This window comes from Falco peregrinus, chromosome 7, assembly GCF_023634155.1.
Source record: "Falco peregrinus isolate bFalPer1 chromosome 7, bFalPer1.pri, whole genome shotgun sequence".
Taxonomy (NCBI): Eukaryota; Metazoa; Chordata; class Aves; order Falconiformes; family Falconidae; genus Falco; species Falco peregrinus.
This window is the reverse complement of record NC_073727.1, coordinates 8,528,149-8,545,821: the sequence shown is the minus strand read 5'-3', so window position 1 is coordinate 8,545,821 and position 17,673 is coordinate 8,528,149. Positions and strand designations below refer to the sequence as shown.

General features: G+C 35.6%; 1 protein-coding gene across 4 annotated transcripts in view; it reads left to right on the top strand.

Moving 5' to 3' along the window:
• The window catches only part of RYR2 (ryanodine receptor 2), a 434,719-nt gene that overhangs the window by 277,933 nt on the left and 139,113 nt on the right, over positions 1 to 17,673 (top strand). For all 4 annotated transcript variants that reach the window (XM_055811085.1, XM_055811083.1, XM_055811084.1 and 1 more), the window contains exons 29-39: positions 695 to 1,047; positions 2,137 to 2,251; positions 3,081 to 3,241; positions 3,924 to 4,083; positions 4,358 to 4,444; positions 5,203 to 5,429; positions 6,394 to 7,195; positions 7,703 to 7,903; positions 8,018 to 8,123; positions 11,891 to 12,034; positions 14,822 to 15,095. In XM_055811085.1, coding sequence (XP_055667060.1) covers positions 695 to 1,047; positions 2,137 to 2,251; positions 3,081 to 3,241; positions 3,924 to 4,083; positions 4,358 to 4,444; positions 5,203 to 5,429; positions 6,394 to 7,195; positions 7,703 to 7,903; positions 8,018 to 8,123; positions 11,891 to 12,034; positions 14,822 to 15,095 — 2,630 coding nt within the window. The remainder of the gene's footprint in view (positions 1 to 694; positions 1,048 to 2,136; positions 2,252 to 3,080; positions 3,242 to 3,923; positions 4,084 to 4,357; positions 4,445 to 5,202; positions 5,430 to 6,393; positions 7,196 to 7,702; positions 7,904 to 8,017; positions 8,124 to 11,890; positions 12,035 to 14,821; positions 15,096 to 17,673) is intronic.

Genomic DNA, 17,673 nt, shown 5'->3' with positions numbered 1-17,673 from the left:
ATCCATGAAATCTGTTATATGTGTAAACAAGAGATTCTTAGAGACAGATTCTGCAAGATGTCCTCATTAAGAGCTCCTTGTGCAGAGAGCTATGTTTTGTAAACAATTTCCAGAAATTGGGCATTTCTACATGGCAGATACCATGTGTTCTGGTGCACACACTTTGTGAAGTGAGTTTTCCATCACTAATTGGTTTTGATTTTTATACATATTTATTAACCGATTGTGTCAACATTTATGCCCTAATCACTTGTGCGTCTTGATGAAACTGAATTCATGTTGTAAGACTTATAAGTCTACCATGAAATCATTCTGAAATTGATGTAATTAGAAATCTTATTCAGCTGATACTTAAGAAATAATTTATGTTCTTGCATATGTACATGTATGATTTGTATTAGCTGGTTTGTGTTGTTCTGGGGCGGGTTGGATTTTTGTTGCAAACAGTTATGATGGGAAAGGTCATTCCTTTGTGAGTGTTTCTTTGATTTAATAACAGAACAACAAAAACCTCTACTCATCGTATTTATTTCCTCTTAAAACAGCAGCACACGATTACAATACATTTAACTGTTGATAACATACTGTTGCAAATTTTGCAAGTCATGGATGTTTACACTAGAAATACAAGTTGAATATTTACAACAGGGAAAAAACATCATCTTCAAAACAACTATGTCTTTACATTTGACAGGTGATGAGAATTGATGGCACCATAGACAGCTGCCCCTGCCTGAAGGTCACACAGAAGTCCTTTGGTTCACAGAACAGTAAAACAGACGTCATGTTTTTTCGATTAAGCATGCCCATTGAGTGTGCTGAGGTGTTCTCCAGATCAGCTGCAGGAGGGTTACCAGGCTCTGGTCTTTTTGGCCCAAAGAATGACTTGGAGGATTATGATGCTGATTCTGATTTTGAGGTTCTAATGAAGACTGCTCATGGTCATCTAGTTCCTGACCGGACCGAAAGAGAAAAAGATGCCACAAAACCAGAGTTAAACAACCATAAAGATTATGTTCAAGAAAAGCCTTCACGTCTTAAACAAAGGTTAGTAGCACATAGCTTGCCTTTCTTTGCCACCCCCCCTTTTTTTTCCCCCCTTTTTTTCTTTTCCCTCCTTCTTTCTTGAATAGTATAGGAAAATGTCAAGTCTGCAGAGATTCTTTCCTCAATTCTGTCCTAAATTTGGATATAACACAGTACATGAGACAGTGAACCTTCATGTGAAATTCTGTCCTAAAATTGGATATAACACAGTACATGAGACAGTGAACCTTCATGTGATTAAATTGCATGTGTAATATATAGATTAAAATTAAGGAGAAAACCAAAAACATTTTTCAAGCTATTAGAAACCTATCGTTTGGGGTTTTGTGAAGGCTTTTGTGATCATTACATGAGTTGCTCTCTAAAACCACGGAAATTCATTCTGACAGAACTAGGAAGTCTTCAAAGTGACATGGAATGTGTTTTCACATGGCTTCCAAAAAGCTGAAGATAATCCTTACCTAGAAATGTATATTAGCTTCTTATCTCACTCAATGAACCAAATAATCATAAGAATGTCCTTTAGATGACATTTTCATTCTTCCTAATTTTTCTTATGGAATGAGGAGAACACTTGACTTGATGGTGCTGTGGAGATGCAAACACCGGGCCATTACACAGACAATGTTACTGCAGATCTCCATTCCTTTTCTGCTCTTCTTTAACAAACTTGGTTTGTTAAACATTTCGATTGCAGAATAGATCAGGACATATAGACGGTATTGTTAAATGCATAAAGGTCATTTAAGGTTCCACATTATTCCAAAGTGACATAGGTGTTTAACAGCCTGATAATTTTTTAAGTTACATGAGTTTAGTGTCCAAGTAACTTTTGAATATATAGTTTAAGCTCAGAATTCATTTAAGTGCTTTTAAAAATGAGCTTATCTCTTTAATCTACATGGAAGTAATAAACTAACCAGTGTTATATATTAATAATGTCATAAATACTATGTATTTAGGTGTAACATAATAAATACCTGCATTTAGAGATAATGTATCAATGGAAAATTCCTCTCTGTGTGTGTATATATATATTAATATACTGAAATTTTCATATAGATTTTGATTTTATTCATCTTTTTACAGATTTATGCTCAGGAGGACAAAGCCAGATTATAGCATGAGTCACTCTGCACGGCTTACTGAGGATGTGCTAGCAGATGATAGGGATGACTATGATTATTTGATGCAAACTTCCACGGTATTGTAACATAGGATTAGCGTTTTAGCTACTTGCTTGTTTGGTTGGTTGGGGTTTTTTTAATAATTGTATGCTATCCCTTGTAAGAGTTTCAGAAGCAGTGCAATTTTTAGGCAAAATTTTTAATTTAAAAGTCTGTGATAGTCCTGTACTACTGATGCTGAGACCACTATGTTCTTTTTGTTTTGACTTGTCAGTCTAAAACAATTTCCACAATGAAAGCCATAAAATAATTTAATCCATTTTTTGATTGCTATTGATAACACCAAACATAAAAAAGAAAGAATAAATAGTTCTAGAGTAATTGAATAAGTAGGGAAAAGTGCTTTAAACTAATAGGTCAGTGTTCAGGAACATTTGAAAACATCTATACTAATTTTACTCAGCATTTATTTCATTGAGTTCCCAGTGAAAGTTTTGTGCATCTTCTGACAAATCAGCTCCATACTAACTCTTCAATGTTCAAAGGAAAAAATACTTCTCACTTGGATGTAGTCTTCTCTTTTTAAAAGATACTAGATGCTAGAAACCAAGTCACCTACAATATAAAAATTGTAGCCTACAATGCTGTGATGCAGAAGCCTACAATACAAGCCTATAAACTGCACCTTTAATCTTTTTTTTTGTTTGCTTTAACATACATATTTCGTTAGCTGTATTTTGACTTGTGTTTATATTCTTTTGTTGCTTTGCTTATGAATTACACACGAACCAGCTGATGCTACTTTTGAAGAGATGGCTTATGTTCAGATCTTAGAACAATAATCAAACTGATACACTGGAAACCAAATGCTAACATTTACTGACATTATTTTTTTTTTATTGACAGTACTATTATTCAGTGAGAATATTTCCTGGTCAAGAACCTGCTAATGTCTGGGTGGGCTGGATTACGTCTGACTTTCACCAGTATGACACAAGCTTTGACTTGGACAGAGTGCGTACTGTCACAGTTACACTAGGAGATGAAAAAGGGAAGGTTCATGAGAGGTTGGTTACAATTTTCTTAAAAAGATGCATATTTTTATACCCATAAAAGCAACTAACAATTTAAAAACAGTAGATCCACCCCATTTGATGTAACTGGGTTGATGTAAAAAAAAAAAAAAAAAAAAAAAAAAAGGAAAAAGTGTAACTTCACTTGTTCTCTCCTCTTGCTTGTGAAGAAACAGTGGAGTAATGATCTAATCAAATCAATAAGCACTGAAAAGTAAAATAGTGCAGCTTTCCTATGTAGCTTCAGACCATGAGCCTGTAAATATTGACTTCTGAACTAGTACAAAAGAGAGCAACATACCTTGTAGTAATTACGGAACTTCTTGATTTTGAGCAGTCCAAAATTAGTACAACAGCAGCTCTTCTCAGCGCTTCAGCTCGTGATCTATGCCAGAATGTTGCGTTATGCTTAACGTTAAATGATTTTAAACTTTAACTTGCAAAGTCCGTTTTATTTCATTGAATGTTAGGAAAGATTTTGACTTGTTCATATTTTGTCGTCTTCAATTTTTTCACGTATGAAGTCTAGGTTTCATTGAATTTTAGCATTGGTTACGGTGGGATCTCCTGTTTTCAGCCACAAGGCCCTGCTGGTTGCAGCCGTACAAAGTTGTTCTTAGTCCACTATTTAAAGCTTACATACCATCCATAAATAAATTTGTCTTTTGACATTCAGTATAAAACGCAGCAACTGCTATATGGTGTGCGCAGGAGAGAGCATGAGCCCTGGACAAGGACGTAATAATAATGGTCTGGAGATTGGTTGCTTGGTTGATGCTGCCAGTGGCCTGCTGACCTTCACAGCTAATGGCAAGGAATTAGGCACGTACTATCAGGTGAGTATTTTTTGATGATTTCTTCCAGTGGGAAGGGGGAAAACTATATCCTAAGACTGCATCTTATTAGAAACTTTTGTACAAGATTGGAAGAAAAAGTAATTGTCACTGTTATGACAGTGATTTCCCCCTCCTGTTTGGATTTTCTGGGGTTTTTATTCAAAGTGTTGCACTTATTGACTGTCAATACAGATGTTATGTTTCTTTTTTAATTTGTGATAATGCTTTGCTGTCTTCAGTGGTTAGCTGTTTTTGCGTCTTTATCTTTGTTTAGGTTGAACCAAGTACAAAGTTATTTCCTGCTGTATTTGCTCAAGCTACAAGCCCCAATGTTTTCCAGTTTGAACTGGGAAGAATAAAGGTAAATAATGCTTTATTTGTGCAGGTTTAGGACTAATATATTATATCAAATATTAGTGGTGGGGTTTTTTTGGCCATTTGTTACCTGCAATATGTTGTTGGTATTGGGCACATTTTTAGGATTCCAAGTATTTGCACTACTGCCATTTTTATTCTTAACTCAGTTTTAAGTACTATGTATTTAAAATACTCTACATTGGATGAGAAGGATTGTAACTGATTAGAATTGGCAGAGGATATTGCAAAGTCCTGTTGAATTTTCTGAATCTCATTCTTCACAATGAAGCAAAAACACTGAGGTCAGTAAGGCAAATCTCTTATTCTACAGAGTATGGATGACTGGTGTATCTGCAGATTAAGTTAGGGATTTAAAATGGTTTTAAAGTACCTTCAAACAGTACACTCAAGAAAACTGAGCTGAAATTTGCTTCCTTGCTTTGGATACATGCATGTCTAAAAAATCAGAAGAGGTGAAAGAAGAGTGGAGTTCAGATCTCTGGTTCAAGGAAGTGGCCACAAATTCCATTCACGTTTCTATTTCAGATTTAGCTGTTTTACAAAATTTGTTGTGGACAATGCTCTCTTCCTGCTAATCTGCCAGCAGTTCCCAGCTGGATTTCCAAGCTACTGAAAATGTTAATTTCCTGTTGCACTGTACTTAACTGTACTATATGTTGAATACATTTCTTGAAATATATATATATTCATTGTTTGATAAAGATGATCAAACTGATTGTCTCTTCTGTTGGAATTTTACAGAATGTAATGCCACTGTCTGCTGGCTTATTCAAAAGCGAACACAAAAACCCAGTCTCTCAATGTCCGCCACGTCTCCACGTCCAGTTTCTGACTCATGTGCTTTGGAGCAGAGTGCCAAACCACTTCTTGAAGGTTGATGTGTCTCGGATCAGTGAACGTCAAGGCTGGATGATACAGTGCCTGAATCCTTTGCAGTTCATGGCCCTTCATATTCCTGAAGAAAACAGGTTGATATTTGTGTGTTGTAGTGCATCATCAGAGTTAGGTTGGGATTATGAAGCTAGACATGTAATAAAATTTCTATAAGAAAAGCCCAGGATCTCCTTTATATTTATAACACATGGAAGTAAAGGCAGTATGTTTTCATTTAGCTAATATTAAAAATTAATCTTATTTTTCAATGTTTTAAAATCTGCCTCCTTTGATTGTCTTTCCAACTTCTCCTAGTTTCTCTCCAAACTCTTTAAGAGTATATGAAAGAGAGTATATGAAGAGAAACTCTTTTAAGAGTTTTGAATGAAAACTAAAGGAACTCTGTCTATAAAATAATAAAGACAATCTGTAAGATAGGCAAAAATCTGTTTTTGTAGAGTTTTTTTTAAGATTTGTGGCCAATGTAATTATTCCATTACTTTAATTTACCTAAATTTAGTTTAAACAATTGTGATTTCTTTGTTACATAAAAGTCTCAGTGTTTTGCCAGTGCCAAAACGGAAAATACCACTAAAAAATTAGGTAAGAATTCTAAACAAAGACCACCCCCGAACCCTGTGCGAGTGAACTGGTTAGTCTGTTGCCATTTTGCAACCTCAGATCTAAAAAACAAGAAATGATGTAAATATGTAAACTTATGCTTGTTTTAAAACCTTGATTTTTCAGTTATCCAAGTTCTGGTTTGTAGTATGAGTATTCTGTGTTAAGTAAATAGTTTTGATCTTTCCCCACTGAAAGTAATTGAAGTTCTACATTAGGGGTGAATTGAATAAATTCCTGATTGAACTTCCTTATTAGTCCTTGATTCTTAGGCTGGCAGAGTTTCTCACATGAAAGCTGAAATATGGAAAAAGTCCATCCCTAGAACTGATATTATGCCAATGTTATCCTTAAGGCCAATTCTGAATTCCTTCCTTCACTTAAGTAAGTTTTGGCACTGATATGGAATTTACTGTATTGTTTTTTTTTCCTCTGCAGAACAATTGATATTTTAGAGCTGACAGAACAAGAAGAATTGCTGAAATTTCACTACCATACTCTCCGATTATATTCAGCTGTTTGTGCTTTAGGCAATAACCGTGTGGCCCATGCTATGTGTAGCCATGTGGATGAATCTCAGCTCCTATACGCTATTGAGAATAAATATATGCCAGGATTATTACGTGCAGGATATTATGACTTACTCATTGACATCCATCTCAATACCTATGCAACTGCCAGGTTAATGATGAATAATGAATTTATAGTTCCAATGACAGATGAGACCAAGAGTATTACTTTGTTTCCTGATGAAAACAAAAAACATGGCCTCCCTGGTATAGGACTTAGCACTTCATTAAGGCCAAGAATGCAGTTCTCCTCTCCCAGTTTTGTAAGCATTAGCAGTGAATGCTTTCAGTTCAGTCCTGAATTCCCTCTGGAAATCTTAAAGGCCAAAACCATAGAGATGCTAACTGAAGCTGTTCAGGAGGGCAGCCTCCATGTCAGAGATCCAGTTGGAGGTTCTACAGAATTTCTGTTTGTCCCTCTCATCAAGCTCTTTTATACCCTCCTAATTATGGGAATCTTCCACAACGGAGATCTAAAACACATCTTGCAGTTGATTGAGCCCCGGGTTTTCAAAGAAGCAATGAGCCAGGAGGATGAAATTGACTTCTCTGAGAAGGAGCTGAGTTCAGATGAGCTCAAATCAGAAGAAGGAGAGGAAGAAACCAGAGGAGAGCAAGTGCCAAAGGAAGGACTCCTTCAGATGAAACTTCCAGAACCTGTTAAATTACAGGTAACAATCCTGCTGTGATAGTGATTGCTCCCATTTCTTTGCAGATCCTTTTTTCTTCACTTGGTAATTTCTCTTTCAAGCAATAAAGAATTTTGGCATTAGTTAAACAGAGAAGTAATTTCCTTACAGGAAACAAGATTTAGTGTCTTCCTGATGATATAAACTTGTTCACCATAGATCAAACAACTGTTGTTTCATTAAACTGAATTACTTTCTCAATGACATTAGCAAGGAATTATTAATTTTTATGAATCCAAACAGAAAAGAAGTTCCCTAGAAGCAAGGAGGGAATCCATTCTCTTACAATTTTAATGAAGGTCTTACCTGTTATGTGCCTGAGCCACATAAATCTCTTGAGGATGCCAGATATTCCTGGTGTAGAATTACTTCACATGTAGTAAATGATAGCATTAAAGACTTCAAGCAATCCATCCTTATTTGCATAATATACAGAAGATATTTCTTAGCTTGCCAACTCTGCATTCTCTCACGATACTGTTTCCTCAGATGTGTCATCTGCTCCAGTACCTGTGTGACTGCCAAGTACGACACCGAATAGAAGCCATTGTAGCATTTTCTGATGATTTTGTGGCCAAGCTTCAAGAGAATCAACGCTTCCGGTACAATGAAGTGATGCAGGCTTTGAACATGTCTGCTGCCCTGACAGCTAGAAAAACAAAAGAATTTCGATCCCCACCTCAGGAGCAGGTACAGGAGAATTTATTTTTTATTGTGCTCTATGTGTGGCAGAGTTCTGTTTGATTTCAACTGTTTTTCCTTTTGGACATCAGTGTCATTTGCCTTTCCTTTGTATTCTTTAAGATTAACATGCTACTGAACTTTAAAGATGATAAAAATGATTGTCCTTGCCCTGAAGAAATTAGAGATCAACTCCTGGATTTCCATGAAGACCTAATGACACACTGTGGTAGGTCTTGTTACTGAATATTTTACTTTTTTTAATTATTTTAGCTTTAGAAGCAGTTTTTCTAAATAATTTTACATAACACCAACTCAGTAGTGTATAGATTAACACTATGTCAATTATAAATGCTATCATTTATACAAGATATACAAGTTACTCAGCTTGTAGTCAAAACTAAGGGAATGTTCTTATCCTCATCTCTGGTCAGACTTGAAGGGAATGCAGTATATTTTGCATCATGAGGGAAAAGGGTTCTTTTTTTCACCCATACAGCTCTGTAGAAATTTCTTTGGGCTTATGTACTGCATAATGCTGTAGCTTACTTGTTATTCCAGAGGTTCTTCTGCCTATTCCCTCTCCCTTGCGTAGACTTGCTGTATCAAGTTTGCTATGGCCATGTTAACCACAATATAACATAGTATTAGTAGCTGATACTTCTCAGACATGAATGAAGATATAGAAGTTTATTGAAACAGACTAATAATGAAAAGGAGCAGTTAAATTTCTGTGGGTTTGATTTCTTCACTTTAGTTAATAAAAAACAGTTAAATTCTATGTCATATTAAAAAGTGAAATATAGTAACAATTTAAATAGAAAAATACCAATAAAAAAATGAAGCACCAAATGTGTATTTTAAATGTCGAGCTCATACCCATGACTACTGCGACTTCAGTTATAGAGTAGTTTTGCTCGGAATGCAAGTTTACCTTTTGCATTGCGGACTTTGTTGTTTTCCGGTTTGAAGGATACTCATCCCTTCATTTTAATTCAGTACACTATTTTAAAGAAATAAGTAAAAGAGACGCTTAGCAGGCAGCATGAGCAGACAAGCAGCTGAACTTTCACATCTTGTCCCATTAGCTAGGAGTATCTACTGCAGGGATGTGTGATAATATTTTTTGAACTACTACTCTGGTCAAGGAAGGAGCTTGGGGCAGGAGGATCTCTGCACTTTTCCTCCTGAACGGTATTCCTTATTAATCCCAGTTTAACTCAAAATAACAGATTTAATTATTTAATTCACCTCCTTGAAATATCCAAATAAATAAAACCATGCCATCAATACCTGACTTTCTTTCTTGGTAGAGTAACCACAGTTAATATCCCTGTATATCACAAGTCTGTTTGGTTAGATTGGTCCATCTCAAAGATATTTCTGTTACCTTAATAAATCTGTTACTATTTTAGTATCAAACATCACAGAAGGTCTTTAATGCAGACTCCTACTCAAAGCGTAGTCAATGCTGAACTCAGACCTGGTTTCTCAGTGATATTTGCACTTGGGTGATTAAGCTTCTAAGCACAAAGATTCCACAATGTCTTTGAGCAACATGTTGCAGGGCTTGAGTGTTCTAATGGTAATTTTTTTTTTATTTTTTTCCTTATGTCAGTTTGGAACCCTGCCTTGAGCTAGTGATCATGTTTCTGCTAACAGGGGTTATTTTCAGCTCTCCTTGCTGTTAGAGTGAACTGCTGACTAATGTGTAGGTTGCTGTCCAATAGGACCCCCAAAGTTCTTTTCTGTAAAGGTGGTTTTTTAACCATTTCATGCCTAGCCTGCATTGTCACTGGTCTGTCCAAATTGTAAAACTCTGCCTTTGTCCTTGCTAAACTTCCAGCCCATTCCTCTACCCCCTTGAGCTTCCTGTTCTTGAGTGTGTTTTCTGCTTTGTATCATCCACAAACTTGATGAAGGTGCGTTATGTCACCTCAAAGGAAATATTTTTTATTTAAAATGAAAAAGGGGGGGGGGGGGGGGGGGGAAGAAAAATTCAAAGTAAACTGTCAGTTGACAGGAAACTAAGATGAAATAAAGAGTTTACAAATAACATTTGAAAGGAAAAGAGGCTTTATCTTTCTCTTTGATTTTTTCCATTTTTCTTTTGTCTCTTACCATCATTCTCTGTTCAAATTATTTGGTCTAGTTTTATTTTTGGAGGTTTTATGTTGTTCTTTATGGGGAAACAGTAATTTACATAATCTACAAGTAGAAAATTAATTTTGTGGGTCAGAGGACGCATTACAGGAAAGCAGAATTAATTACTATATGTATTCAAAATACGGCTATTGAAAAACAGGTAAAACAATTAGACATTCTAAGTCCTGTGTTTATTTGATTAGCCAGCCACCATTTGAGGATTCACACTCACTCTCAAATGGCTGAGACACAATTATATTGGCAGTTTGCCAATCAGGAAAAAACAACTAGAGCTCAGGGAACAGCATAAGTGTGGGAAAACAGGCATTTCATTTAATATCAGAGCATCTCTGTGTTCTAATTGCTAACATTTCAGTGTCTTTACTGTTAATTAGTTTGGTTGAAGAAACTGCCATCCAAACCATTTTGTTAGATGATTTAGTGTAAAATATGAAGCTACTGGTGATCCTTGTTTAGTTGAGCGTCAATTACTCTCTCAGGACAAAATATAATAAAATAACTTTCAATGGTAGTAGAGCTGTACTTAATACAAAAACTCAGACAATTAAAACCAGATGCAATAAATTGAGAAGAATGATGTAATGGTATGAAAAAACATCCAATAAAATGCGTAATTGCTAAAGAACTCCCCACAAACCTCTTAACTTTAGAACTTGTATTGGAAACTAGACCTGGAGATCCTGGTGGACAAGGTGAACATGAGCAGCAATGGGCCCTTGTGGCAGAGAAAGCCAACAGCTGGGCTCACCAGTATGAGAGAGACATAGACACACAAGTGAGTCTAGGGAGAGGCCATCAAAGATGATTTCATTCTTCAAGCATCTGTTGTACAAGGAGAGACTGAGAAGGCTCTGATTATTTAACTTGGAGAGAAAGCTCATGGAGGGATTGTATTGATGCATATAAATACCTGTTGGGCAGGGGGACTAAAGAAGGCTGAGACAGACTTTCCTCAGAGGTGCCTAATGACAGCATAAGAGACTATGGGCACAAACTGAAATACAGGAAATTCTACAGTTTCTTTTTTTCTTTTTTTTTTTAACTGTAGGGATGACAGAACTCAAGAACATGTTGCCCAGAGTGGTTGTGGAGTCTCCACCTTAGGAGATACTCAAAACCCAACTGGACGTGGTCCTGAGCAACCTGCTTTAGTTGAACCTGCTTTGAGCAGGGAGGCTGAACTAGATGATCTCTAAAGTGTTATTCCAACCTCAGCTATTCAGTGATGCTATAAAGCTTCACATGCATTTTTTAAAAAAATTTATAGCTTGTTAGAGGAGTATCATGAAAGGGCCACTTTATTGTGAAAGTGGCTGCTTTCTTCTGACTGGTCACTAGAAAGTATAGTTCTTTCACTTCTATGATATGTTTTACCTAAAAATTTCCTAGCCTTTACTGATTGTTTTTGTTTGGGTTTTTTTTAACTATCAGCTGAACTGTACTGTGTCAGTAGGGATGATGTCTATGTGTCTGAGCTACGTATGTCCAAAACACAGGTGTCAATCAACATTAACATGGAAACAGGCTTACAGTGAGAGTTGAACACAGAAATATAATTAGTATATATTTTATGTATAATAATACACTATTTATACAATAAATTAATCGGATTACATGATCCTTATATGCCATTTCCTGCCTTGCACAAATACCTGATCTATACTTGTTCCAAGCTGCTGGTTAAGCATATCCCATATCAAACTCTTGTACTTCTGACAGAGCAGAACAACATAGTTCAGTTTGATTATATTTGTACATACAAGATATAAAAGATGTCTGTAACTTGTTTAATTTTATTCTTTTACTATTTAGTGTATAATTTTATTTCAGGAATTGAACTAGATGAAGATGGAACCTTGGATGGAAACAGTGATTTAACTATTAGGGGTCGCCTCCTATACCTTATGGAGAAAGTTACATATCTGAAGAAGAAGCAAGCTGAGAAGCCAGTTGATGATGATGCTAAGACATCCTGTAAGCAAAATTAGATCAGTTTAATGTGTCCAAACTCCAAAAGACAAAAAAAGCAGGGGAGGAAGTTCCTTGCATATTTTCAGCCAAAACAAGGTAGATTTTTAGCAAAACATCTGTGTACCTTAAAGTTTATAGCTCTGACTCAAAACAAGCTCAGATGGAATTTTCATGATAGGTAGATTTGTTTCCCGGTGGGATGTAGTGGAAAATTTCTACTGGCTTTTTCACCCTTGATCATTCTTCAAGTCATATTTTTTCCAGCATGTTTCTCGCTTTTTGTAGAATTAGTGCAGATTTAATAATTGTAGTGAGGTCCAGGTTATGAAAACTCGCTCATAAAATCAGCTGCAGCAGCTTCAAATCAGTATTTGCATGAAGATTGCTAAATTAAAGAAGACTGTGCAATTAGACTGTAATTTGCAAAGCTGTACTTAGAAGAAGCCTCCCCATCCAACCTAAAATTCAAGATGAGGTGACTGTGATTGTTGCTCTGTCATTTTTCTATAACTTTCTGTCTTTCCATCTTGATAAGAATCATTGCCAGTGGCACCCAAGTTCTGTACTTGGTGCCAACCAATTATGGAATTTTATTTATTTTTTTTACTTCTCAATGCTGATTTTGTTTTCATAATATTTTTTTTTTTTTTTTTTGCCTTTATTATGGTGGGTGGAACTTTCAAATGTCTTAAGCTTTGATGCTGCTACCCTACTAGCAGGAATGAATTTCTGGGTACAGAGTTTAGGTGTTCTGACTTTGGTAGAAAGCTTGGTTTCTGTCACTGACTACACAGAATTCCTAGGGAGACTGGCCTTTCAACTTCATTGCTTTAATGTAAGTGCCTAAAGTCATGGGATGGGAAGATTTACCAAGAATACTTATAATGAGATGGTTTCTTAGCTTCCAGTTATTAGTGTTAGTGTAGTGTTCTATAAGTAGAAGAAATATTTTTTATCCTCCTAGAAGTGTGCCTTCTAGCTTTGCAGTTTATAACTGTTATTTCAATTATCAGGTAGTGATAATTAGAGGCTAGATCTGTGAAGAATGTGATGATGAATCCTACAGTTTCTTTTTTTTTTCTTGTACTAAGCTTAAAGCTCTACAAAATCTAATTCTCTCTGTTATGACAGTAGAAAGAAAGTATTATATTAAATTAATTCAACAGTATTATGGTGGATAGGCTGCTTGGGTTCTCCATTGCAAGCAAGGTAACACCCAGACCCACAGGTAGGTGGGATGCAGCATTGCAGTTACCAAAACAGGAGCAAAATGAGACCTTGCCCATGTGATTCTTCACAAAAAACAAAGGAAACACACTGTTGTGTCCCTCCTCATTATTAATTTCAGTCCTCCTAAAATATCAGCCCAAACACATTTTATCCTTTTACTTATTTTAAAGTGCTTTTATTCTAAAAAAATACTATGCTGTATGACAATGGAAACACCAAGTATTTGGACAGTATTATTCCTATTTTTTTCCCTTATATTGTATTTGTGCACATCTTAGCACAAATTTTCATCTGTGTTCAACATTCTTTTTTCTGTAAACTTCTGTTCCTTCAGTATCTTTCTTTAAGTATTATTACTTTTTTGTTTGTTTATTTATTTGAATTTAGCCTGAAATTGCATCTGGTTTGCTCCACGATCATGTTACTGTCTCAACACATAGATTTCTAATTTGAAGAAAATATTTTTTATGTTTAGTCTGTATCAGCCACCTTCTTCAACATCAGGATATTTATTAGTCAGTTTATTGAACTTCAGGAGGGATTATCAAATTTCCCTTGTCAAACCTTTGCCATTATCTGCTTGACATGAAATAAATTGATTAGTTACATAAATACTAAAGGTGAAGTCCTCTAGTGTGTAACTATTGAGGAGTCTCAAGAGGATCCAGAATTGATCTGACAGAGTCTTGCAAACCTGAGTGGAAGTTCCCCAACATGGTGAAAAGAATATTAAGTGTCTTTATCACATACTTTGTCTTGACTTTTAGTTCATGAGTAATTTTTTCAAACAGTAGTCTCAAATCTTAACTGACATTATATAGCTTGTCTAATTTAACATATGACTTTTCTAGATCTCAAGTAATAAAATTTTCAATGAGAGTACCAGATGCAGGTTTCTCACTTTATTTATATATATATATTAATATATATGATTTAACATAATATTTAATATATTAAAATATATTATACATTTATATAATATTTATATAATTTATAGAGACTGAATTCAAAATATGCAAATGCTGATTTGCCATTTATTTGATTGGAGTCTCTTCATTTCTGTTTCTTTTGAAGGCTTTTGTTTTTGGCAGAGGATTAAGTTAAATTATTCTGTTCTATAAATTATAAAGTTTTGATTGGATACAGAGCTCATACATGTAAATAAATAATACAGCATTTGTGTGTGCTACCAGTATATTTTTTCCAGTCTAACTTCATAATATACAAGAAAAATCCTCAGACCTAAATTCCTAGAAAAATCATGAAAGTAATATGTAGAAATAAATCTGATGACTTTGTGAGCATCTTGTATTTCTTCATAATTTTTTGTTATTCGATTTATTTTCTGTGTTTTAATTTTAAATATAAGCTGTTGACATTTCTGCCTCTCCTGAGTGATTTTATTTTTCTTTGATAGTCTGCTAAAGAAATAGCAAGAAAAAGGTGCTTCTTAGGAATTGAATTAATCCCCATCCATGTTGCATAATGGGTTCTGAGGGGCCACCAGGAGAGAGATGAGCAATTAATGGTAATTTTGTTATTTATGTATTTTCTTCACAGCTACTCTTCAGCAGTTGATTTCAGACACAATGGTACGCTGGGCCCAGGAATCAGTGATAGAAGATCCGGAGTTAGTAAGGGCCATGTTTGTATTGCTACATCGCCAATATGACGGTATTGGTGGCCTGGTTCGAGCTCTGCCAAAGACCTACACCATAAATAGCGTGTCTGTGGAAGACACAATCAACCTTCTGGCATCCCTCGGCCAAATCCGTTCCTTGCTTAGTGTCAGAATGGGGAAGGAGGAAGAGAAACTTATGATTCGTGGATTAGGGTAAATAACTGGAGTGCAACATCTCTTTATTTACAGATATTTGTTATTATTTGCTGTATGGTTATGGCCAAGCATATACATGATGTTTCAGTGTGAATAGTCTATGTAAGGTGTAAATGCAGATACTGGTGTTTGTTGTGTGGTACTTTCAGTTCTAAGATACAGCCTGTGCAGCTTTATGGGTATCATTTTCGGAGAGAAATGACATTGGTAAGACTTCTTGTGAGAAAGGTTGAAAACCTGTATGTAATGTTTCGTGGTACCACAAACTATATTTTATTACCATATTTTAAATAGTTTGGCTGTGTAGAATCCTATCAAGAATACTGTCCATTTTATGTGAATGCAGTGACTGGTAACTGTTGACACATACAATTCCACCCAGCAGTCAGCTAATGGAATTGTGTCTACATGTGTATTGTACATATGTCATCTTTTTATTGCACTGAGTGTAGTTGGTACTTTTTGAACTATGAAGTAGTTCACCCAGTCATATTTCTCCTAATTATAAGATTAATAGTAGTGAAATACAGCCTAATAAGGAGTACAGTTGGAGAAAACAGTAAAAAAATCGTGATCATCTCTACTACCAAAGAATCTGGGTTTTTTTTCCCACTTTTTTCAAGGAAATGTTACCATCTGAGAGATGTCTGGTGAGATTAAACATCAATTGTGATCTGCTAGAAATCCCCAATCAGTGAAGAGCAATGACAACCAAAGATAGCATTATATAGTGAATGCCAGGAATGCAAGGACAAGTGTTTGTTGTGCAGAATACCTTTTTCTTTCTTTCTGAGCTTACTTAAAATCCTCAAATATCCAAATAACACCTATACATAATTCTGTAGTGGCATTATGAACAGTGCGTACTTCTTAGCCTGCCAGCAGGTCCCATCAATGTTCCCTGGTTTTTGCAATGTTCAAGGTATTCATGCTAAGGTTTTGGCAAAAGGGCAAGTCCATCATCTGCCAAGACACCCAACATACTGGTATTTCTGAATCACCCTTTGTACTTCGAATTTGAGTTGTTACATTTCACTTGAGCTAATAAGGTCTAAAATGAGTGAGTAATTACTAGATTCTGGCATTGTGTCTAGAAAAAACCCCAGTCTCAGAGGGGTTTTCATGTTCTGCTTTCTTTTTGTTCTTTTAAATTTCTTTCCTCAACATTTTCTGCTATGAATTAACAGCTAAGGTTTTGTGATTCTGGTTTAAATTTAACAAAGTTTTTGGTGATATGGGAAAGTCTCATGTAATGAAGAAAGTACTTTCTGTTAAGCTAGTGTTTTCACTGCCTGTTCCTATCACCCTTCTTGGTACCTTCTATCATAGTCTTGTTTATCTTGTAGGTTACCCAGCTGTGCCATTTGTACCTTTTATAGCCTAACCTGGGCTTCAGCACCCATTTAGAAATGCCAGATTTTTTGCTGTGAGTGGGCAGTATTTCTTTGTTTCAGCTGAGAAACGAAAGTGTCATTCGTTCCTGCTTAAAACCCCAGTTTTCTCAGAAGTGCTGTTAAGCTTTTTCTCTTAAGTAAGACATTTCATAACGCATCCCACATTTAAACAGAACACAGAACATGGATGTGCTTTCCAAAGTAGTGTGAATATAGCTGGCCAGCCCCTGAGGTGACATTTTGACTTTCTGTGCTGTATTTCTGTAAAAGAAAGCTGCTGTAGACAAGTAAGAGTTTAGAATGACTTGGTAGATCGATACCGTCGAGGTCTTTTTCCCCAGCATGAAGCATTAGTGCAGAAATGAGATGTGGTACGGATAGCTTTTGGAGGCAGGGCCTGCCCTCTATCATCTCTGATACAAAGTCCGATGGTAGGCTGTGGAGGAGAAAGATTAGCTAATCTTTCTGGGAGTCAAAACCCCTGATACTGTCACCTGCATCAGACATACTGCATGCATTCTGTGGCATGACTGATGGTTGTGGATTTGTAGCTTTGAGAGTGATGGAACAGTCGTCTTCGTGTCTCATCTTTTATAAAGCTGAAATTTTCTTTGCATGATTGCAGGAGTTTTAGGTCAGAAAAGAAGACTGCTATAAAATGCACAATGAAATTTGAATGGTTGTCAACAGTACTTTATATAGTGGCTTGCTCTAGTACTTTTCTCTCTCGTGACCTGATTGCTTTCACATCTATGGGTTGTGTGTGGTTTCAAGACTAATTACAGTTTTTAGAAATGTAATTATTTTTTAAACCAGACATTACTATTGGACATATCTACATAAAATATTGACATTATAATCTTCAGGACTGATTTTAAAGTGTGTAAATCTGTTCTGCTGAAATATGCAGGAGAGAAGAGTTCTTTTGAGCAGTAACTCATAAATTAAAGCTAGTATTTATGCAGCTTCTGTTTCTGGTGCTTGGAGGATAGCTGGATATACATTGTCTTTCCCCTAGAACTGTTTTTTCTTGGTTTTGATGGCAGATGTCAAATGTCTTATGGTTGAAATATTCTGAAAAGAATGCTTTGTCAAAACTATTGATTAGTTGAATTTAAAATTTAAGCTAATATAGCAGTTTTGATCATGCTCTTGTCAGAAAATACTTTTAGATCTGCAAT